The sequence below is a fragment of the Harpia harpyja genome, chromosome 15 (assembly GCF_026419915.1).
Source record: "Harpia harpyja isolate bHarHar1 chromosome 15, bHarHar1 primary haplotype, whole genome shotgun sequence".
NCBI classification, from domain to species: Eukaryota; Metazoa; Chordata; class Aves; order Accipitriformes; family Accipitridae; genus Harpia; species Harpia harpyja.
The window spans coordinates 3,614,546-3,639,690 of NC_068954.1; the positions used below are offsets into that span (position 1 = coordinate 3,614,546).

Here is a 25,145-nt window from a genome sequence, read left to right on the forward strand (position 1 = left end):
TTATAGAAGCAGGAGGATGGGGAGGTCTGGCAGGCCCACTGGACAGGCAAAATTGCTTTTCTTAGATTATTTAGGGTCTCCCCCTAAATCTTCCTTGGCCCTGCCTTGTCTAATGCTGGCCCTGCCAGAGACACTAATTTTCCCTGCCCCATCTGTTTGGATTTGCTTACTCACTAATTTATACAACGTCTAGCTCCATGGTGGCTAAGCATTTTAATCACAGTGATTAACACACTGAGCAAGAACAAAACAAAAATGGTTAATCAAAGGCTATTAGCGGTGTTTGAATGTCTAGACGCTGCTTTTTACACATGAATGCTGGTTAACGATCATCTCCCCATAACGTTCATACAGCCTCTGATTTATTCGTTTTTCTGCCAGCTCTGCAGTTTGCCACAACCCCATCAGGGATTTTGACCCATTTGGCACCAGGAGAATACAATACACTCCTGCAGGAAACACACTTTTCAGCCTGTCTGAAGTGCTTGACGCCACGAGCAATCATGAGCAAGAGAAAAACCTCATGAGAACAAGCACACTCTGCGTCAGAGCACGACGCTGCGCCGGAGATGCAACCTGCACTATGATGCACCAAACTCCCCGTGCCTCCAACGTAGAGAAGATCTTTTCTGAGTCAAGATGTAAGCCAGATCTACAACAACAAGAAATGCCAAGAACTGTCATTATTAGATGCACGAGGTACTAACTAGTGTTTGTCACAACAGGAGTATTATTTATACACACACATATGGAGTTTGGTATTAACGTAAGCCTGGGCTTCCTCCTACAACCACCCTTACGTGAGCTGGCAGCTCACCTCCTGGGTAAAGTACTCACTACCCCAAAAATTATGCCAGCATCAAAACAGAGCCCAGTGCCCAAATGGGAATCAGAGCCCCCCCTGGGTGAAGCAACGTCCATACACAAAAAACAGGCTCTGGCTCAAGGATCGCTCACAGATGCCAGGCAGAACATACACAAGGAAGCAAGGGAATGCCCTAATACCTGGACAAAGTGCTAATTTGGAAAGCCTGAGCCTCTAAGAATGAGTTACCTGGGCAGGGAAAGCATGTCTTATCTGTGTTTGTAAAGCCCTGTGTAAATTAACAGCCTTAGACAAACAGGATTTAAAACAAAAATACAAGTGCAACTACAGTGTTTATCGCTTTAAATACATCTCCAGTGGTTTACGCTGTGAACACAGAGCTGAATGGCTTTATTTACGAGTCACAGTTGCTTAAAGTAAAGCATAAATGTAGGTTTGTTTGGAGGTTTTTTAATAGTTAATACAACTAAAAGCAACGAAAAAACTTTGGGCACTCTTCCATGCTTTCAATTCAGCTGCCTTCAACTAGTCCTCCTGCCACTTCTGCAACTGACCTCTTTCTGAGGCCCCTTTGGCCAAATGGTTTTATTTTTCTTAGGAAACAGGGCACCACAGCTGCAGTACAAGGGTCTGGGCTGGTTCTGGGTTCAAAAGCCTCCAGTAAAAGCTGAATATTGGGTAAATGTCCATGATAACCAGTAAAGTTAGAAAATGCTACAATCCTTTGCCTGCGCACAGACATTTGTCTCTCTCTGGCAATAACAAAAGGTCTATTTGGTGGTAAACTAGAAAGAAATTCCATGAGCAGCACAAGGAAATACCCTTGCTCTGCTCCGTTTTTTACCTCCCTTTTCCAACAAATCACCGCTTCAGGGACATTAATCATTTTAGCTATATCTTTGCTTCCTTAGAAGTCTATGTTTACAGCAAAATAGCAGTTTTGAGGTTTTTATCTCTGGATGAAATCCTGTGGAGACATGTATCCGAAGTCACGGTGCTGTGCAACAGAGAGGAAGACAGCCATCTCAAGACGGACCTCAATTAGCTCAGTCAAGATATACCTCCAGTCACTCGGGTCCCTTAATACAGCATTACCAACCACAGAAAGTAATAACCACACTGAATCTGCACATTATTAATTTAAAAAGGTGGCTGGTAGAACCTTACATTGACTGTCCCAGCTTTCCACCAGTTCTACTCCATCGTCAATTGTTTATTTATTATTTACTATCTAGGTGTCTCTGGGACAACTTAATACAGTAAGATAGTCTCTCATCTCTTCCCCGCTAATGAATGTAATAAATAACTACAGTAAGCATTATAATCAATATTACACTCTGCTCACATCCTGGAGAACACGAGGTCTGTGGCTTGCAGTCCTGCTGGAGATGAAAAGTCTCCCTGGGATCCAGATCTGCTTAGTGCTCAGACAGAGCAGGTGAATTAACAGTGGTGGGCTGGGGTATCAGGGGATAATTGTGCTCTCTGTAGGGTGGGGAAGGCATCATGCAGCTGATGGTGTCATGTTCCAGATGAGATATGAAGCACAGGTGCCTGCTGGCTTGTGCTTACTGCAAGTGAACCTCGAAAGCAGCAGTAACATTGTCAGTGCCCCACGGGAAATGCAAGAGGAGGTCGCTCAGAAATGTAAAATATGATAAAAGCAAAGAAGAATGGGTGGAAAGAGACATCGAAAGTTTATGCACTGAGTAAACCTCAGCAAAGAGTCCTACAATTCGTTTCTATTTTGAGAAAATAAGTTATTTTAATGGGAAAGTACTATTAACTGCACAATATGAAAAGGCTGGAGCTACTTGGAATTTTCATTCCTATAAGGCAGGATCAGAGAAAGCTCTTGAGATACTGAATTCAACTGCTTTTTCACTTTGTCTCCTGCTCTTATTAATTCAGAAGAACCCCGCACAAGATTTTACACTGCCACTTGTTGAAGCAATGATATTCTTCAATTCATCCACCAGCCCTTCATCTTCTTCCTGACCCGCTCCTGCACTGACAGCTCCAAGGCATGAGCCAAACCACGTTATCCAGAAGCTGAAATCAGAAACGAGCTTTTCTTTTTGAAACAGCTATCACCTTTGAGATTAGTTATTACACCACTTGGTAGCCTCCCAGAAAATATTTAGCCAACTTATCTTCTTGCAACGCCCATGCTCCCTTTTCACTGCTTGCCCTCTTCCAGGATTTTTCTTCAAATCAAGCCGTACATCTTGCAGCTGGGATCATAACCTGCTGCAGCGAAATCAGTGGGGACCCAATTCTTGCTAGACCCTGCAGCGAATACTCCAAAAGGCAAAAAAAGAGAAAAGCAGGAGAAACCACAGCTTAATGACTCAGCCGAGAACGTATCTTTGCTGATGAAGCTATTCCTGGTTTCACACCAAGGCATCTCTGTATAAAATCACTCCAGGTACCCTGTTCATTAGCACATGTGTCCCAGGTGGAAGACAGTATCTGATCCTGAGGGAGTATTACAATGCCCCTGTCCTGTTTTCAAAGCTGGGTTTCCCACCTCCTGGAAGGTGCTCAGCTCTCTTTGCAGCAGTTGTAGAGAGCATGGGTATTTTTTAAGGCAACGTCACCTATAAAATCCCTCAGACTAAAACACGCTTCAACTGCAAAGTAAATAACACATTCACACTAAAAACTCCAACAGCAAGAAAGTACTTTCTCTATACATATTCCTAAAGTCCAATACACACAAAACATAATTACCGAATAAAAAGATCAAGAACAAACACAAGTTTTCCAAATCTTCTTCACTGTACTATTCAACCCGGCTTCTCATTTGACTGTATTCCAGGAACCAACTCTAGCTAGAAGATATTGCGCATACAAACCCTAGGAACTGCAAAGATCTTCAAGACTTTTCAGTATACAACAAATTCTCAACTGATATTACTCTGTTGATATGTCACCAGGAAAGAACTTGGTCCTCCGGGTCTACACCAAGAAGCTGGAAAACTGACCTTGCAACATTCTGTATCTTGCTCCACTCAAAAATAAGAGTCTCCACAATTAATCTATGGAAAGGTACTTCTTGCACGGGTATTTTCTGCCTTTGCAAGGGGCAGAAACTCACCTCGCTGGTTTCAACTCTTCCAGGATAACTTAATATGTCTAAAGCTCAAGTGATGCAATGAGATCCCCATTCCACACAGGAATTTGCATGAAAAAAACCCGCTGTAATTGACCCATTCTTGATTTTTGCAGGAAAACAGGTTCAAGCCCTCAGAATTCACACCCTTACATGGGAATCTCCCTAATCAAAACAGCAAGGAGACACCAAGTGAAGCAAAATTTTCAAAACAGCACTGAAGAAAAATTTGCCCAATTTCAAAAACCCTCAAAGGACTAAAGTATTCATAGGCTATTAAACACACACCACCTCCTGCTTGGAAACTTTCTAAGCCACAAATGCCAGATGACAGCAAGATAACCTGGAGGAAAATCACGATGCACCTGCCCAGATCCAACACCTTTTCCTAGGCCACCTGTGCTCCTTTCTGTTCGCCATCAGAAACACGATAATGAGCTGCACGGCGTTTTGGCCTGAGATCTCTGAAGATAAAAACGCTTCAGTTGCACTTTCCTATACTCCCAGAAAAGCGCTTTCAAGCATTGTGAACTGTTTTCAATAACTGGTAGGGTTCAAAAAAAAAAAGGTATTTTATGCTCAAATCGGAACTCCATTAAAAACACCAAACATTGATGCTTCTTTGTGGTTTCTTCCTTTAACTCAGGCAGTCATTACAGATCAGACAGAGCTCTGCACAATAGCTAGTTATACCTGTCATCCAGAGCCCTGACCCATTCAGGACAGAGTTATTTCTTTAATTCACCAAAGGCACAATCGAACGACTGCAGGACACCCCAGGAATGGCCCCCATCAAAGCCAATGCACAGCAAGAAAACCCAGTGCCAAATTGGGAAGGACAGGGTAGCAAACAGCCTCATTTAGCTAATCCGGCTGGTTTGACCTAAAGGGATACAATCTTATCAGATAACTGAAATCCTGCAGGGGACAGGGGGAAGCATGAGAACATAAACTGACAAAAGCTGTCTTTGCTGACTGAATCCAGAAGTTTTAGATGTATCTAACGCTTGTGTCTGCACATCAGCCCCATTGCTGTGGTCTGTGTAGCTGCGGAGATACGCAGAATGGGAAACGCTGTATAGAGGAAAATAATAGCTACTCCACAGTGCTGGGTAAACAGCCTAATTTAAAGCAGAAATTTCTTTTTATAATTCTACTCATATGATTAGGAAGAGTAATATATATCCTTTAATGGGCAGATAAAGTCATTTCAGTGTTATCATTAGAATCATCGAGCAAAGGATGCACGAGCAAATTTTATGTTTGGGATGGTAAATTTTCATGGTCATTCCCTGCTCCTACGAATGTGCTTTTCTGAAAACTAATATAGTGCGTAACAGTGCTTTCAGTAAAACCAGCCTTAATTTGTCAGGCTTTTAAGTTGCATTTCTATTATGAACCTTCTCTTTTGTTGCTCTCTTAGGTAGTTCTTCCTTAGTGGTAGGAAGATGACTCTAAATGACTTCTCCTGCAATGAATGCCTCTTTAACTTAAATCACTATTAGCTTCTCAGCCTCCGACACTTTTCAAAACTTACCACCTGTAGAGTTACTGTTTTGGGTTGGTTTGGTGGGGTTTTGGTAGCAGGGTAGGGCCTACAGGGGTGGCTCCCGTGAGAAGCTGCTAGAAGCTTCCCCAGCTCCAAGTCGGACCCGCCTTTGGCCAAGGCTGAGCCCATGAGCAACGGCGGTAGCGCTTCTGGGAGAACGGATTTAAGAAGGGGAACCTGCAGTGGGGACGAGATTGGAATGTGAGAGAAACCCCTGTGCAGGTACCGAGGGGAGTGAAGAAGGAGGAGGAGCGGGGCAGGAGGGGACGCCCCCGCAGCCCGCGGTGAGGCGGCAGGCTGTTCCCCCCCAGCCCACGGAGGGGAGTGGGGGAGCAGATGCCCACCTGCAGCCCGGGGAGAGAGGAGCCCACGCCGGAGCAGGGGGATGCCCCCCAGGATGGCCGGGACTCCGTGGGAAAGCCCACGCTGGAGCAGGCTGTGACTGAAGGACTGCAGCCCGTGGAAGGGACCCACGCTGGACAAGTTCATGAAGAACTGCAGCCCGTGGGAAGGACTCACGTTGGAGAAGTTCATGGAGGACTGTCTCCTGTGGAAGGGACCCCATGCTGGAGCAGGGGAAGAGTGAGGAGTCCTCCCCCTGAGGAGGAAGGATTGGCAGAGACGTGTGATGAACTGACCCCAACCCCCATTCCCCGTCCCCCTACGCTGCTGGAGGGGAGGAGGTGGAGAATTTGGGAGTGGAGTTGAGCTGGGAAGGAGGGAGGGGTGAGGGAAGGTGTTTCAAGATTCAGTTTTACTTCTCATTATCCTGTTTTGATTTGATTGGTAACAAATTAAATTGATTTTGGTTTTTTTTCCCCAAGTCAAGTCTGGTTTTTGCTTGTGACCGTAAGTGGTGAGTGATCCCTCCCTGTCCTTGTCTTGACTCATGAGCTTTTCCTTATATTTTCTCCCCCCCAACCCACCGTGGGGGAAGGAGTGAGCAAACGGCCGCATAGTGCTTTGTTGCCAGCTGGGCTTAAACCGCGACACTTACACTCCCCTGATTTTGGGTTAATGTTAAGGGCCCTGAGCAGGAAGGCTGCCTGCTGAAGACCCAAGCCAGGACTAGCTAGAGTGGAAAAGTCAGGCTAGCAAGGCTGCATCGCAGTCTGCTGGTGTTCAAGCTCTGTTTGAGAGTGTGAAGACTCTTTGGCTAAGAAATGACAATGATAGGTTTTTCTTCCTTCGATTATGACTAGTTCTTACCCATTACACCTGGCTGTCTGCTGGAGAAGCTGGCTGGGCTTGGATGGGCTACAGGGGCATGGGCAGCTGCCAGGCACTGCCTCTATATTTGAGGCAAATAAAGCAAAGGTACCCAAGCTCCAAAAACTTGAAACTTCATGAGGGTCAATGGCTGGATGTAACCCCAGCAGATGATGCTCGAAGAGCAGGCAGAGTCAGCCTGGGACAGCTAGGTGCTCTCCTAGCAAATTTCTCAGGTGACCCAACAAAGTCTGCATGAAACAAAGAAAAGACTGAAACCTTAAAAAAAAAAAAGTTGCTGTTCACTGGTTTCTGCCACTCAGTGCCATAAATACAGCAAGTAGCCCAACCCTAGAGACATTCACTTTAAAAAAAATTAACGACCACAGCAATTCAATGCACTGATTACACAGAAACCCCAGGTTTGGGAACAGGTAAGAGGCCAAATCAAACACTTTGACCTACCTTAGCAGTACTGCTGAAGAAAGCTACAATACCTTCCAAGCCAAAAGTTGAATACACTCCCACAGAAGGCAAATGGGTAAAGAGCAGAAAACAGAAGACAAGCAATGCCAAGGGAGGAGGACATTGCTCATCTCAGAGCTCTTGAAAGATGTCGGAGAACTGCACCTCCTGCGCAAACACGAAGGCAAATTTGCAGTTACAGTTAACACAGATTAAGTGTCTTACTGAAAGGTTGCCTCTTGGAAAAGGGATTGGAATAAAAATAAATTTCTTTAAAAGGTGACTGCTCTTTAAGCCTTATCAGTAAAAATCCACAGGTTTATGATGGTGAAATTGCTCCTAAGAATGCAGACTTCTATTTTGAGTGACTAACAGATGTTTTCACTGAGGATTTAGGACAGGAAGAATACAAATGCAATGATAATGGCAACCTAATGAAGTTTAGTCTTCAGTTAATTCACACAACCGATTAATACTATACCCAGTGGGAAGTGTTACCAAGGCAAGAACCCTTTCATTGACCGTAAGGGTCAATGCTAGGCAAAATATCCAATCTAAACACGTTCATTTTAATTATTTATTAGGGAAGAGTAAGTATGCTGTTCGAGGGCTGCGGTCCTTTACAAGCAGTAACTTCACAGCAGCGCACAAGAACCCAGCACCGGATCCCAACCAGAAACACCGCCCCAGTTACAGTCTGGCTCCTCAAGCAGTCAGGCAGCTTAAAGAGCTCTCTGTCCAAGTAAGCTCAATTTTCAAGGTGGGAAATGGCACTAGCTAATGAATTTTCAGTCGGTACATCCTCGTTCATCAATTCCTACGTGAAATACTTCAGCATCTCCCCTCCAAAATAGAAGTATAATTTCGCCTTCCCATTTCCACCAAAACATGCTTTCAGGACCGTAAAAGCAATTCATTCAAAGCAAACAAAAGAGATGTGACCCTCCCTGGTTTTTTTAGACACCTTTGTCAGGAGTGCTGGTTTACAAATCCCCTGATCCCCTGAAAGAAAGGGGAAAATAATCCAGTCCCAGGCAGAGAAGTCAGCAAAGCCATCAGAAATTAAACTTAAACCCTGAATTCAAACTCCCTGCTGCAGTTACGTAGCTCCCAGTAATTGTGGTAGCTTTTTTTGCTCTGAGGACACAGTTAAATACCAACAAGAAAAGTATACAGGTCAGAAATAATTTGCCCTCACTGCTACAAAATTGGTCGCTTCCCAGGAACCGCAAAGAGCCAGTTCCTGGTTAAAGGAGCAGAAGGGAATTACAGCGAGATCTGCATGTTCAAACAGAAAATTCAGTGGTTCATTCCAGGCAGAGCTCGATCACAACGAGGAAAAATAATGAGAGCCTTTAACGAAGCTCCAATTGTGCAACAAGCCATACCAGAAAAAAAAAAAAAAAAAAAGTTTTTATAAATGGAATTATTAAACTCCAGAGTAGTAAAACAAAGACTAAAACCACGCACTGCACAAATGGTAATAAAGCATCAATTAAGGTGGTGTTTTGAAGCATACCAGTGAAGAGATTATTCAGGTAAATGCTAGGTTACCCAGGCAGAGTTTTAGTACTAAAAAGCAATGTTTAATCTTATTTTTTGCTCTCCTGAATTTTTGGAAGGAAAATATTCCCCTTACTTAGGGTTAATGTTTATTTTCTTATGAGAATACGTGGATTTTTGCAGTCCACCTCTGCAGACTCTCCTGCACATTCTGAGAAATGGGGCATTATCAGAAAGGACCAAGCAATAAGACCAAGCCCACAGGGTTCATTTGTCTCTTGTGTTCATTGTCTGACAGATTTCAAACTGCTGTTTGCACCCCGACCAGAGAAGCCACACCAATTTTAGAGCAGTTGAGGAAATGCTCAAGAACATTTGAACTTAGGCATGCCATGGTTTTCACACAATAAAACTGTAGCAGATCAAGCATAATTTTTTGCAAAGTTGTAAATGACACCTGAAGTCCTGGCTATATTCATCTACTGAAGGATGATTAAGTTGAAAATCTACAATTATTTCTAATCTTAAATAACCGATAAGATTTTAACTCCCGACATACAGTAGCTAAGATGTGATATTACTGGGAGCTTTTTGAAACCAATCAATAACTATTAAAGCTGGATCCCATCAGCTACCACCAGGTATTAGCCACTTTCTCAATATTTCAAGTATTCAGTTATTCTTAGATACAGTTAATGTAGTAAAATGAAGTGGTCTCATACTGACACTGCGATAAATATGAGATTAAATATAGAACAAATTTATTACTCCCTGAAGTCCTACTGAGTGTCCTGATTTTTCTGTATCCACAACAGTATAGTTTACTTTGATGTTTCATTATCCCAGATCTAAAGCACACAATGGAAAAGCAAAGCGCGTGCTGGTTCAAAGACCCAACCAAGCCACGCCAGGAATGAAGCAAATGCCAGACTGAACCTGCAGATCAAGATGATCGCCCTCTGACAGCCATCATGCCCCGCTTAAAGCAAGTGGCACGCTCACACAAGTGATTTGTGACACTGAGCGTGTGTGACACGTCCCGGCACCCATGGAGTGCCTGTGGGCTGCGAGAGGAACAGGCCTGCAGGAGACAACTTTTCCTAATACCCTACTTTGAAGAAAGCAGAATAATCAACCCGGTTTTAAACCACTGTTTTTAAGGGCTCTGAGGAGTTTTAAAGTAAATCAGCTAATTACTCAGCTTGCTTTAAAAAAAAAAAAAAAATTCACCCACAAATTCAGTTCCGCTGGGTCTGGGTGAAGATGGGTGACCCCAGAAGTGCATGTTTCTGGCTCACTGCCTGTCCAGAGCTCCCAGGATGGTCCCAGCCTAACCCACCGGGTCCTCACTGCAGAGCAAAGCACGCTGAAGAAAGGTGCAAGAAGGACAAACCACATCCTCCCCCATCAGCACCTAAGCTGGACAGGTTCACAAGGACACGAGTGTTTGGGTCTCAGCTAGATCGACATGCCTAAGCAATTCTCCTTTCTCCATCGCTCACCTGGATTTCACCCTGAAGCATTAATACTAAAGTGATCCGCTGAATATAAATCTCCCAAGGGTGGTATTTACAATCTAATCCAATGAAGGGATCTGGGCTCCACTACTGGAGCACACACATGGGCCATAAAATAAATCTAGACCCAAACAGGTAAACCACGTGGCCACATCTGAAAGCTAGAAGTGGATTTTCATAGAGTCACAGAATGGTTTGGGTTGGAAGGGACCTTTAAAGGTCATCTAGTCCAACCCCTCTGCGATGAGCAGGGACATCTTCCACTAGATCAGGCTGCTCAGAGCCCCGTCCAACCTGACCTTGAATGTTTCCAGGGATGGGGCATCCACCACCTCTCTGGGCAACCTGGGCCAGCGTTTCACCATTTTGCTAGAGACTCTGATAGGTTGGATACAGATTCATCAGCTGGGAAAAAAAACCCACATATGCTCATAAGAAAATAAAAATTAACCCTAAGTAAGGGGAATATTTTCCTTCCAAAAGCGTTGCATCCTTCTGGGCTCCTTCTTGTACATTAGGATGCTACAGCCTCTGCAGCTCAACAACTACAGGACTGTCCCTGGCACAATTTTGGCCAGGACCTACCAGCCCTCACGCCAGCAGCCCCTCAGCACCGCTCAGAAGTCAGCACGGCCCAGAAAACACTCTCAGCTGGCAGCCTGGAGGCAGCCACCCTCTCCTGAAAGCCAAGAAAGCTTAACAAATAGAAACAGCTACGCTATGCCAGCCTGTCTCAGAGCCAGAGGACAAATCCTGCCATTACTTAGCTCACAAGCAGAGACGTGGCCATGGAGGGTGAGTTCCCAGCAAGTGAGTCGAAGAGGGCTCTACGCTTGATGAGCGCACCATGATAGGATTTTGTGGGTCTATTATTCAAGGGAGCAACTTGAAGCAGAGGAAAGCAACAAGGCAGACCCACAGAGAGGCTCTTGTATCATCCAAAAGCAAGCTGCACCAGGTTTTGGCGGTACGATGCATTTACGTCAATGTGTGACAACAGAACTGGACTCACAAGGACTAAGGTGAGATTAAGCGTTCAGGAGGAAAGCATGTCCTTCACAAAAACAAGGGCGCAAAAGTCTATCGCGCTGCCTTTCGACACAGCCACATGCCGATGCGAAAGCCCCAACCTCCAGCTCCCGCTCCGGGTCTGATGCACATGACTTGGCAAGGCACCGCTGCAGCTTTCCCCAAAGAAACCATTTCTTCCCCAGCCCAGTCATAACAAACGCCGGGAAACAAAGCATTACAGCAACCTCTTCGCTATATCATCAGGTCGATGTGTCGGCGCAACAGCCCGTATATGGTGACTTCACACCCCAATGTGAGTTCGCATCTTCCCTGGACTTGTAGCTGTAAGTCTCCCGCAAGGGAGGAACAGATGCATTTCTGCAGTCAGTGCTTCGAGAGTCATCGGTGCACACTGTTCCAAATTATTTCCATTCCTAATTAATATTCATACACAAACCACAATACTGCGCCTTCAATCAGCCATCACACACCACCCACACTAGATGAAAGGACAACTACACGAGATAAGCAGTTTATTGGATCAAAAGTGTCCTTTAGATGAGAAGACAGCTATTGCAACAACGTAAAACTGATAGCATCCCATCGCGGGTGTATGCATTGAGGAAGTATCAGCAAATCTCCCTCTTTAAACCAGAGATTCAGCACAGAGAATGCACAATGCAATTATTATGTTAATTTATCTGCATTTTTCTGCCTGCTTGAGGCTTGAGCTAGAGGTAGGAACCTATGTTTGAAAAGCTGGCAGTTTGTGTCACCGAAAATGGCTACTTCAAAAACCTCAATCGACACCCAATTATACCATCAGCAATTCAAGTTTAATTCCCCATCCCTACTGTCAGCATCACTGCACCACCAGTCTCAAACGGTTTTGGGCAAGGACCTTGCCCGTCAGTTTTTGCTTTCACCTGCCATTTACGTCTTGCTCAAGCAAGATCCAGAAGGTGCTTTTTCCTGTCGTCCCGCCCAAACTCAGCCTAGGTGGCAGAAATCAAGGATCTCATCTGCCAGCACAGAACATGGCCTGAGGATAAAAGACTGGATGTAGCTGTCAAGCACTAGCCCTGCGTGAACAATAAATTAATTAAAAATACACCTGACAATCACGTCAAGCCCACGTACAGTGATGGAAAGGATTTAGTCTGTAACATCACATTCCCCCCTCTCCACCAGATGGGAAACTAGTATTTCCCAGTGTTAATGGCAAGATGGTTAAAACGAGCAGAGAAAGGTTTATTGCCCACCGTTTTCCAGAGCTCTTCTGCTCCTCTGCCACGAGGGACTGAAATGGTCTTGCCCAAGAAGCAGCGTATTTACACCCATTGCCAGAAAGGGAAAGTATAAATATTTCCAAAGCTTTATGAAGGCTAGTACTTACAGTCAAGCTTTCAAAGGGAAAGAATAAAGAAAAATATTCAATTAGAAAAAATTACTATAATTGCAGGTTCTATTTTATCCCTCCATTAAAGCAATAAAGTGCCTCGAAATATTGCTGAGCTGGGATACAGAGCTTAGTGCTACTTAACATTTTAATATACATCCAGGGGGGCTAATTTAATTTAGATCTACATGAGGGTCTTCTCTCCTCCCTTGCCCCTACTGCCTCCCTCCCCCTACACTTCTTAAAATATGGCTGGATATAAATGCTTGCTTCTCCCCCATGCCAAAGGGTGTATATACAGAGCTGAGGCTGGACATAAATTCTGACACGTGCTAGCACGCCTCCAAAGCCGAAGAGGACATCAAGCATACACATGCATAGCTCCACACATACAGATGCCCAAAGTGTGTTTGCCTGCACCTGAAAGCTCTGATGTCTGAACTATTATTTTTTGTATTGGAGGAAAATGTCCAATTTCTGCTCCCCGAACATCAAACAAAATCCTCTTGGAAATGTAAAATCATACCATTTTGCTCTAATAGCACATTAATCCCATGGGAAGGGATTTGCTATTGAACGTCACTGAGCGAGCAACTACTGAGGCTGAAGAAGGGGGCTCTTACTCCCAGCCCCGGCTCTCGCCACGTTTTCTCCACACTACGATGCTACAAGCCACGGTTTTCTGAATATAACGTCGTTCCTCCCCAAGACAGAAGATAAGTGAATCTTATTTTAGGGAGCCCTTCATCCTTTTAATTAAACAAATTAATATCACTTCTCCATATCTCATAGCCTCTATTATCTTTTGTGAACTCCTACAATTCTGTTGTAAAGATACATTGAAAAAGCGCTAATTGAGATAATCTCTGGAATTCAAGAGTTGGTATATTTTTAGCCATGTTTTAAAACTATTTTCCCTTTGTTTCTGGAATGCCTCCCATCCTTCCTCCCATGCCAGACTGTTTACATTATTTAAATGCCTTCTGCTTATACCACTCTTTACAATTTTTACTTCAACAACATCGGCCTCCGTTGCTCTTTTTTCCCTCGCTTAGACATAACTGGGATGAATTCCAATCCCAAACTCAAAACCACTCCTGGTGCTTTACTGCTGTCTTCTGTGTTTGGTACATCAGGCAACACATTACTGCCAGTCCTATCATCCAGGACTGCCTGTGTGGAGGAACCAAGCACGAAGAGTTAAACTGTTTTTTTTTTTTTTTTACAATAGAAACCGGGGAAATGGTGATTTTCCCAGACACTGGAACCCTCTGAAAACTCACAGGGTTACTTGTCATCCCCCTGCTTTAGCAGACAAGCCTGAGCCACCCCACTGAAAGGACAGGGGAGCCCATCACTCCTTTATTTTTGTAGAGAGCTGTGAAGTCCAGTGCCCATCGTGCAAGCAGAAGCGTGGCCCATCAGCCCTGCCCCACTGCTGCCCTATAGAAAACCCCATCGAGAAAGACACACGAGCTGAAGGAGGCTCCAGCAGCTGGCCACGCTTCTCCGTTGCTTGGGTTTGATTTCCTTTTTCTGCAGGTTTAATTAGAAAGGTGATAAAGGCAGCTCCAGGTGCCAGAGCCTTTTTCATTGTGGCTCCTGAAGAGTTTTTAATAAGAGTTCTGCCAAATTGGTGGGGGTTTTACAGCTAATTTTTCCTGCATCAAGATGACCTGCAAAGGTAGAAAGGGTGATACAGCACAACAGCCTATTGAGTTTTTTCCAGCATGAGTGCAGACCTCTGCAGTGTTAATTTCAGCCTATTCACAATAAGCTTGTTTTTCTTAGTTCCCATTCACAGACCATCTACAGCAGGCCACTAAGGCAGCATTTATGATGCACTCCTGTCTTAGTCCTATTTCCCATGGGGTTTTGGGACAAGTGAGGAGACGCCTATTCCGTCAACCCATCGGGTACAAAAGGGGATACAATACACAGATATTTATTTGGGATGCAAAAATCCTCAACAGCCTCTGCAGCAGGTAAACCAAATCATCATAACGTGCAACTGTGCAGGCAGAGCGGAGCAGAGGAAGAGGAGGGTCTCGTGATAAAGGCTCTGGACTTGAATACAAGAGGTTTCAGTGAAGCTGCCAATTCTGCAAAAGATCTTCTGTGCAGCTGAAGTCACTTAAGGACAGACTGTGAATATTTCATAGGTGAACCTGAGCTCTCACAGATTTCAGAAGAAAGGAGACATGAGGAGAAGCACAGTCTTCACGTCCCATTATAGTTTTGGGGACACATTTAAGATTGCCTTTCGCTCTATTTTTTGTCTCTTGGCCAAGATCCAATTTTGCTCTAACGGGGCTGCTGGTTCAGCTAGGGCTTCGAGACACTGATGGAAGGAATAACACACCCATTTATACTGAAATAACGAAAGCAGAGACAGACACATAGCTTAGCCATCCAAGCATGTGCATACTTTAAATGGAGTACTCAGTCCATGGGTCATATTTGCCCAAGGGCAGACAAACAGCAACTCCTGAGACTCCTCCTGAGCAATGTAAATGTGGCTCCTATGCTACAGCAGTTACACATAACCAAACATAGGCCAAAACTGGAATATAGGGTGGTGGGCAATACAAATTCCCAGATCAAAGGAAGTTGCAAAAAAAAAAAAAAAAAAAAAAAAATCCAACCATGGGGAGCTGCAGTGGGCTGCTGCCAGCCACCCTGGGACCCAGCCAAATGCTCAGTCCCACAACCCAGGAGATTTTCAGAGCATGTTTGACACTGTGGTCACCACCAGTCCCCAAGGACATGGGATGTGCCTGTTGATCTGCCTGCAAAGGTCGTGCCAGTCTGCTCCACAGGGTTAGAAATGCAAGCTGTTCCTCCCACCACCAGACTGCCACTAGGTTTGAGGATTTTCTAAAGATCCTTCTCCCCAAGAAAGCTCTTTCTCCATTTTCTTAGGATCCAGTTTGGAAAAGCATCTCAGTGCCCTAAAGCAGTCATAGCAGACTAGGGCATCAGTCTGAATCCCAGCACATCAGAAGAAGGTGGGTCAATGAAGTAACAATATTTGGCACATGTTCTTTGCTTATACCTTTAATTACAATTTATCTCTAGCTGTAGCAAAGCATTACTCTGATTCATAGTTCCTCCTGCCTAAGAGCTTTCAGGTGTTAGAACACTGGCTTATACTACTGCTGATTTTAATGACAGTGAGGTGCTAAAAATCAAGTCAGGATTCAAGGGAAATAAAGCAAAATGAAAGTACAGCGAGAAGTTCTGTGAAGGATCCAGTCTTCTCCATAGGCTTACCTTCGCTCCCCAAGGAAAACTACACATTTGACGTCCAATTTCTGCTCCTTGCAGTCTCAAGACAGCAAAAGCAGCTCTCCTCCAAAGAGATGCTTTATCACCATCAGTTCTACTTCCATCCTTTTCATTAAAAGAAATGCTCCCTGAATAACCTACATTTGTACTGAGAGGAGAACCACTGCAAAGAATAAAGCTAGCTCAATGCAGCTAAAAGCAAAATGGAAGTGTCTAGAAAGGTAGAAAATAGAGAGCTTGTAATTTTAACATACACAAAAGGTGAGCCATCTTTCCTCTTTCCCTTGGCACCCTGCCTCCCCTCCACCAGGAAAGCCACTTTTGGGTTGCCACTGGCATTGGAGATAAAGCCATGGGGCACCTGGAAAAAAAAGGCACAACTGCCTTTCCTAGAGTTCAGCATGAAGCCTGAGCAACTGAAAAGGGACATTCTGGTCAAAGACCATGCGGGTAGCAGCATTTAGGAAAGCAGCCTGCAACCCAACTTCAAAGCAGCCGTCTTCCCTTATAGTTTTCGGACTCCTGGAGATGATCTCTCGAAAATACCTAGCACTGGTGTCCTCGCCTTGAAAGCCATGGAAACTTTATGGTGGTTCCAGTAAGAACAAAGTCAGGTCACCAAAGCATTTCTCCTTCCCCTTCCTCCTCCCCACGTACCACGGTGAAGAGGTTGACAAGCTGTTGTCACCGCAGGACCACCTTACTCACCAGGAACCTCGTGCCCACATGGCTCTTCCTCAACAGCATCCTCACGTCCAAGAGGAAACCAAACTCCAGTTTCTCCTCCGAATGCCACTCACCCACCTACCCAAGCCATGCTGTCGCTGCAAAAACACTGAGTTGCATGGGAAGGCGAGTTCCCACCAGGTCAGGGCAGCACGTTATTTCTCCCAAGAAAAGGTTTGGAGAAAACTCTGCCCTCCCAAGGCTGGCATAGCAGAACTGCTTCAACATCTGTGGTTTGACCCCCTCTAGTGGGTAGCACTCAACAAGACACGGAGCCTCGCCACCACCCCGCAACCAATGGAGACCCTACTCAAGTGATAAAGCCTTTTTTCGTGATTATTATGACGATGATTATTTTCACACACACACAACCTACCTCCCTTGCACTTCGGATTCAATGTCTTTGGACCTCTACACCCGCAGCCCAGCACACACTTACAGAGATCCCGTAGAAAACTCTTAGAAATGGGGGCAGAGCGGATAAGGTGTTTGGAAGGGAGAACCACCTCGCTGGGAAAAAAAAAAAGGTATACCCCAGACCTGATTTTGTAGGGAGAACATATTTATCATCTATCCCAGAATGTATTCCCTCTGCCAACTTGTCAAAAGCTGACAAAACTCCATACTATAAAAGCAAGCTGTTAAAACTTGGCTAAAGGGAAAAACTTAGCTGCCAGACAAGCTAACCAGAAAAAGCTGAAAAAAAATATTCGAGTGTGCCAGGGAAGGCAGTAAATTTACAGAAAGGCTCTACAGAGCTGAACATCCCAAACCAAGACAACAAGGCAGTATTAGGTCAGCAGTTTCTCGTTCATCTGTCATTTGACAAGCAGATGTCTCCCACTTCGAGGGACTTGGGCAGATATCTTAAGAGCTGTAGCTGCCTGTATTTCTAAACTATCCAAAGCAGCATGGACCTAACTCACAGTTCATCCCAGACCAAAGTATTTTAGTAGAGCCTAAACCCACTCATCGCATAGTCACTAAATACCACATATTCCATTTAAACCCACTGATTCATCCTTCCACCTCCGGGCATGCCGAAAGATGAACAACTCACAGATTTGGTCTTTCCACTAATAAAAAAGATGCAAAGTCTTTGCCTAAATTTTAGTAATTTTTCTTTTAATCACACAAATACACAAGGTGTTTGTAATGTCAAAACTGTGGCAAGGGTTGTTTGTTTGGTTTTTTACAGAATGTTTTTCTTCTAAATACCTATTCAGATCAGTTTTAAAAACAAAACCCACAAACATATTACATTCAAGTCACGAAACTTACCGTTACTGACAGTTTAACAGACACAGAGTGATTTCCAGCTGATCAGCATTCATTTTAGCTCAAACTCCACATAGTGTTAATCCAATGGAATCCAATAATGTTTTCTTTAATAGCACGCCGCAACGCAAAGGATCGTACTTTATACTCTAAACCTTGTATTCCAGGACAGCAATCATGACCCGCTAACCCACTTATAAGAGGTTAAAGAAAGGTACATCACACACAGAAGTTATACTCTTGATTATCATTAATACAACTTGTGCGACTATCCAAGATACGAAAACTTCAAGTCAGAACTATTTCTCCTGAATTTACACAGCTGAATGGCTTCAGCGAAACCAACAGCCCTGGCAAGCTCTGACGACCGACCCGCCTTCAGCCTATTTCCAGCAAAACCACAGCACTGCAACATCCCTCCTCAATGAACAGCCCTTCTGCAGCTTGCAGTGCAGCAGCTCAACAGTGAGCGTAATGTGCCCCAACCGGCATCCTTTACTTTTCGGACAGTCTGGCTGAATTGTTCTCATCCTCAAGACAATCTAACAGATTTGAGAAGAAAGGTGAAAATTGTAGATTTATAAAGGTAAAAACCCCAGGACCTGAGCTTTATCAGTGGGAATGCCATTTGAGATCATACTACTTCCAGCAAGAATTAAAAATATGTATGTACACATATATATGCATACACACACGTTTTTACAATACATATGTATACTTTCTTTCCAGCAGCCACTATAGGCAGGCAGTATTAACACAGCCTTTGGTTCTCAGCTGAGAAAAAAAACATCCACAAAAAAACAGGAATACCGTTAAGCCCCCCTCAGTACTTGCACTGCTCCCCCAACACTCCTGCCTGGTCACGATTCACTCTCTGAATAGGACAACAGAGAACATGAACAGAAGACAAAGCCCCCACCCAGATTGCTCAAAAACAAGCTACTTCTCCCACAATCCTGACAAAATGGAGAGACAATCTTGCTAAAATAAGAGCCCGATGTATGTATATTTCTGCCATAAAATGTTATTTATTCATCATCTTATTGGCAAGTCCTCCCAACATTTAGGAAAAGAAATCCCTACAGGAATTGTGTTATCCCCCAAAAATCCAAACCCAGATTACCTAACGTATTCAGGACGAGGATTTCTGTACAACTCCAACCTGCCCCCTCTATTCTCTACGACTTTGCTTCCGGCTGCTGAGCAACAGCCACGACAGCTTCTACAGAACCTACAATCCCGATTACGCTACATGCAGTCGCAGCGCGTATCCGTGATTATGCAGGAAACCAGGCTCGGTGCATTATGCGCTGAACTTACGTCGTCCTAGGTCTTCCTCCTCCGTCTCCACGTATACACTTCTTACCAGCACGAAGCGATTTAGCTGCAGGCAAACACCACTAAAACAGCGCTTTCCAGTATTAGTCCCATCACCGCATTCAAGATTAATTTTAATGGCGTTTGGAATAGCTATAGTGGGAATGCAAAAAGACACCCTTGTGGAGGCTAGCCCACAGATCCCATGAAGTTAATTCTTGCTCTGGTCAGAAATTGGGAGTCAGCTCCACGCTGTCCACGCTGTCCAGCGTGCCTTAAAAAGCCGGAGCTGTGTGCTAGTGGGATTAGCAATCAACAGGAGGGAAAGCTCCCTTATTTCACCTAACGTGATCCAGTCTGCAGAGCTCCTTTTCAGTCCCTTTCGGCACTCCCAGCCCTGCACAACCTCGGAAGCAGACGTTTTTCCTCTGCATTAACATAGCGGGGAAAAGTCTGGGCAACTTGAGCTTTGCTTCTTCATCTTACCAAAAAAAACCCAAAACCTCCTTCACATGCACCCCCTCTGTCTCTGCCGGCATCACTTCAGTGTCCCCCTCCCCACCTGTTCACTCAAGCGTGCCACGGCATGGAGTGTTTTTGCAAAAGCCGGCTTTCACCACGGCTAATACACAAGCATTTCTTTTTGCCTGGCTCCAAGAGGGGAAAAATCCAACTTGCCAGAGGAGCATCTGCATCGAGAACTGCTTTTGCTGATGGGATCAGCACTCGGGAGTACCAGGGACAGCAGGAGAAAGGGTCGCGTACCAATTCATCATCCTCACATGCATCACCCGCAGACATCCCCCTCCCGCCATCCCCCAGCCCAAATCTCAGCCACCAAAAAAAAAAAATTAAAGAAAACAGAATAAAGCCCCAAGCAGAAGTTGAGAACAAATGTGCTTTGAACGCTACACAAATGACATTGAAGATGCAGAAGAAATATGTATTTGCTGTTGCACTGCACGATTTCATGGGCTTATTTCCTAGGTATACATTTCATGCACCCTTCCCACACAGATCCCCTCCCCTCCACCCCCTCGGCTTCTTTAGAAAAAAATACAAATCTTTGATGTGTATATTCATTTTATCTGGAGAGAGCGGTGTCCTCAGAAGAGGTGTCAAGGCCCTCCCCTACCTCCACCCACGCAGCCCTCCCCCAGGCTCAACCATGCTGTCTCCATCTTAACTCCAGCCACTTCTTCACCGATTTCATTAGGCAGCAGAGTTAACCCCTTCGGCTACCCAGATGTAGGGGGGAAAAAAAGGACCTCCCCATCAATCATCACTTTCCACCTTCCCCTTCATCTTTTTTCTCATCCATACTTCAGCAAAAAAATCCTAAAATCCACCAGTGAGGTTATTTTTGCCCCATTAATTCATCTGGGAAATACCAACGCCGGGATATTAACCCTTCCAGTGAGCCCCCCCCGAGGGCTTCCCACTGCTTCACCATGACGTGCCATCTTCTCCCACCCTTAAAAAAATTCAGCGTCTTCTCCCTAAGGGTTATTTTAAAAGCTACAAACCCCAGCCAACCCCCTCTGCAGCCTCTTCCCTACAGTCTAACCCATCCGTGGGGTGGAGGGGTGCACCCACCACCCCGTGACACAACCCGGAGACTTTGCTCCATCACCCACACCTCATCTTATTAACCCGCGTCCCATCTCAGAGGACGCTGGGCCACGCCAGGTCTTTACAGTTGTCCTTACAGCACCCCTTTCCGTAAGACCGACATCTCTGTGGTAGCGTTTGCATCTACAGGCTTTCATCCCGGAGAATCCCTCCCTGCCTCCTCCCACATCTCTTTTTGGAGAGGATAACGCAATTCCCAGCTCACTCTGGAGGATGCTTTTTTATTCCTGGGGTCACTTCCCAGACCCTTCCTCTGACCAGCATCTCCTCTACCCCAGGACCTCTCCTGTTGGAGGGGAACAGTCCCCGTCCCTGACCTTCAGTCTCACACCGGCAACCCCAGTACCATCCCCATTCCCCCGCCGCCTGGCCGAGGAGAAGGTTTCTTCTCTCGCCAAAGCCACAGCCGAGGCATCACGCTGCGTTTTTCCACTCCCACAACCTGCTCCTTCGGTGCGGGGGGGGGGGGGGATCAGCGAGCCAGAGGCTCCCCCTCCGCCAGCTGGGGAGAGGCTCTCGGGGACGGATGCGACCCTCACCCCCTCACCATCTACGGGGGGTTCGATCCGTGCCAGGAGGACACCAACCCTCTGGAAACGGCACATCCCAGTGCTCGGCAGCTGGGGCTCCGCCGACCGCCCCCCCGCAGACCCTCTCTGGAGCAGCCCCCCGTTTTCTGTGGGGTCTCTCCCTTGCTGCCCCCCCCCCCCCCAGCTCCAGAAGGGGAGCGGTGGGGCAAGCCCTCCCCAGGACCACAGGACCTCCCTCTGCAGCACTGCCGGTGCGAGGGTCACCCCCAGCCCCGGGCCTGCCTCCACGCTGTCACCCGTGGATTGTGTCCCCCCGCCCCCATCAGCTCCTGTCGGGAAGATCAGCTCCATCCCCCTCTCCTCGTCCTGCCCCATGTCTGTGGGGCAGCAAGAGCCCACCCCGTCCCTTGAGGCACCATCTACAGCCTGACGGAGCTAGAACCCCTTCCACCCCCCATGCTTGTGGGGGGCACCGAGCCCTGTCTCCTCCAGGCCATGAGGTGACAGCAGCCCCCATTCCCCTCTCCCCAGCCCCACACACTCATTTGGGGGGCATCTCTCCTCCCTTCGGGGCTCTCCTCAGTGAAGCAGGGGTCACCCCAAATCTCCACAGGGAGGGCACCGACCCACGTCCTGCTCGGACCAACGAACACCACTCCTCCCTCCTCAGCCCCACCGACACATTTTGGGGGAACTTCTCTTCCCCTTGGACGTCCCCTCAGTGCAAGCGGGGCCCTCACACCTCCTCCACCCGGGGGAGCACTGACCCACGTCCCCCTCGGACCATGAGGTGACAACGACCCCCATGTCCCCCAGCTCAGCCCCCCAGGCTCATTTTGTGGTAATCTCTCCTCCCTTTGGGTCTCTCCTCACCCAAAGTGGGAGTAACCCCCGAATCTCCCCTGCTTCTCCATGTGGGGGACACAGCACTGATACAACCACCTCAGACCATGAGGTGACACCGACCCACGTCCATCTCAGACCACGAGCTGACAGCGACCGCCATCCTCATGGCAGCCCCACCTCAGCCAGGGGAGAGTGACCCACCTCCGCCTCAAACCATGAGGTGACACTGACCCACGTCCACCTCAAACCATGAGGTGACACTGACCCACGTCCACCCCACGTCAGCCAGGGGACAGTGACCCACCTCCGCCTCAAACCATAAGGTGACACCGACCCACGTCCACCTCAGACCATGAGGTGACACTGACCCACGTCCACCTCAGACCATGAGGTGACACTGACCCACGTCCACCTCAGACCACGAGGTGACAGCAGTGCCCATCCGCCCCACCTCAGCTAGGGGACAACGACCCACCTCAGGCCACGAAGTGACGCTGACCCACGTCCACCTCGGACCATGAGGTGACACTGACCCCCATCCGCCCCACCTCAGCCAGGCGACAGCGACCCACGTCCACCTCAAACCATGAGGTGACAGTGACCCACGTCCACCACGGACCGCGAGGTGACACTGACCCACGTCTATCCCACCTCAGCCAGCGGACACTGACCCACCTCGGACCGTGAGGTGACACTGACCCACGTCCACCTCGGACCGCGAGGTGACACTGACCCACGACCGCCCCACCTCAGCCAGGGGACACCGACCCACCTCAAACCATGAGGTGACGCCGACCCGCGTCCACCTCGGACCGTGAGGTGACGCCGACCCACCGCAAACCACGGGGCAGCGACGCCCGTCCGCCCCGCCTCGGCCGAGGGACGCCGACCCACCGCCATGTCGGGCAACCGGCCGGCGGCCAGCCGCGCTCCCCCGCCCGGTCCGGGGCGGGGGGGACACGGACACGACACACACGGGACCCGGCCGCCCCCTTACCTCCAGACCTGCCCCATCTGCAGCAGGTGGATGACGGACTGCCAGACCCAGACGGAGATCCTGCAGAGGCGCTGCGCCCCGGGGGTGACGGTGCCGGCGGCTCCTCCTACCCCGCCGGCGGGTCCCCCCCGGCGGCCGACGGCCCCCATCATGGGCGGCCCGCGGCTGCTGAGGCCCTGCACGGCGCCCAGCCCGCCGCCCGTGTAGTCCTGCACGAACCAGCGGAAGCTGAGGATCTGCACCAGCACCGAGGGCAGCAGCACGAAGGCCAGCGTCAGGCCGCACCAGACGTAGTCCCGCCGGCCGTAGTGGTGCAGCGCCAGCCACAGGTCCGTGCCCACGTCCCCCACCAGCACCAGCAGCGCCACCACGATCCACAGGCAGTCCAGCCACGGCCGCTCGGCCGCCTCGCCGACCTCCGGCGCCCGCGGCGGCCCCTCGGCGGCGGGGCGCGGGGCCAGCGGCTCGGCGGCGGCGGCGGCGGCCGGCCGCCCGAAGAGGTTCCGCAGGCAGGCGCACCGGCAGCCCCAGTAGCACGACGACGTGTTGCAGCAGTGGCAGATGTGCATGGAGCTGCTGCCGCCCGGCTCCTCCGCGCCCTCGGCCGCCGCTGCCCCGACGCCGCCGCCACCGACGCCGCCGGCGCCGCAGACGCCCGCCGCCGCCGCCGCCGCCGCCGCCGCCGCCGCCTCGTCCAGGTTGTGCAGCTGGGCGAAGCCCCCGCCGCCGCCGCCGCCGCCGCCATCCGACTTGGCCGCCATCTTGCCGCCGCCGCCGCGTCTCCGGCCCCTTCGCCGGGCGCGCTCGCTCGCTCTGCCCCCCCCCGTCCCCGCTCCCGGCACCCCCCCACCCGCCGCCCGCCCGCCTAGCCCGCCCGCCGCTTCCGGGGGCGGCGCTTCCGCGCCCGCGCAGGACGGCCCGGGCCGCCTAGCGACCGAGCGGGGCAGCGCCGCGGACAACCGGGCCGGGCCGGGCCGGGCCGCCGAAAGGGAGCGGCCGCGCCGCGCCGCCCACCACGGTGCTGCCCCGGCCCCCCGCGCTCGGTGCTGCTCTCTGCCGGCACCCCCGCACGCCGGCGCCCAGCGCTGCCCCGCTCCCGTTGCACCGGCGCCCACTGCTGCCCTCTTCCCGTTGCACCAGCACCCAGCGTTGCCCCGTTCCCATTGCACCAGCACCCAGCGCTGCCCCGTTCCTGTTGCACCGGCACCCACTGCTGCCCTGTTCCCGTTGCACCGGCGCCCAGCACTGCCCCGTTCCCATTGCACCGGCACCCACTGCTGCCCTGTTCCCGTTGCACCGGCGCCCAGCACTGCCCCGTTCCCATTGCACCGGCACCCACTGCTGCCCTCTTCCCGTTGCACCAGCACCCAGCGTTGCCCCATTCCCGTTGCACCAGCACCCACTGCTGCCCTGTTCCCGTTGCACCGGCACCCAGCGCTGCCCCATTCCCGTTGCACCGGCACCCACTGCTACCCCGTTCCTATTGCACCGGCACCCACTGCTGCCCTGTTCCCGTTGCACCGGCACCCACTGCTGCCCTGTTCCCGTTGCACCAGCATCCAGCGTTGCCCCGTTCCCATTGCACCAGCACCCACTGCTGCCCTCTTCCCGTTGCACCGGCGCCCAGCACTGCCCCATTCCCGTTGCACCGGCACCCAGCATTGCCCCCGTTCCCGTTGCACCGGCACCCAGCATTGCCCCGTTCCCGTTGCACCGGCACCCAGCACTGCCCCATTCCCGTTGCACCGGCACCCAGCATTGCCCCGTTCCCGTTGCACCGGCACCCAGCACTGCCCTGCTCCTGTTGCACCGGCACCCAGCACTGCCCCATTCCCATCGCACCAGCACCCAGCACTGCCCCATTCCCATCGCACCAGCACCCACTGCTGCCCTCCGCCCCGTTCCCATTGCACCAGCACCCACTGCTCTTCTCCCCG

At 49.0% G+C, this 25,145-nt stretch overlaps 1 protein-coding gene across 1 annotated transcript in view; it reads right to left on the reverse strand.

The window, feature by feature from the left end:
* The window catches only part of XKR6 (XK related 6), a 185,053-nt gene extending 161,084 nt beyond the window's left edge, over positions 1–23,969 (reverse strand). The window contains exon 1 of the mRNA XM_052809188.1: positions 23,209–23,969. Within this exon, the coding sequence (XP_052665148.1) occupies positions 23,209–23,969 (761 nt within the window). The remainder of the gene's footprint in view (positions 1–23,208) is intronic.
* Between the last annotated feature and the right edge of the window lie 1,176 nt (positions 23,970–25,145).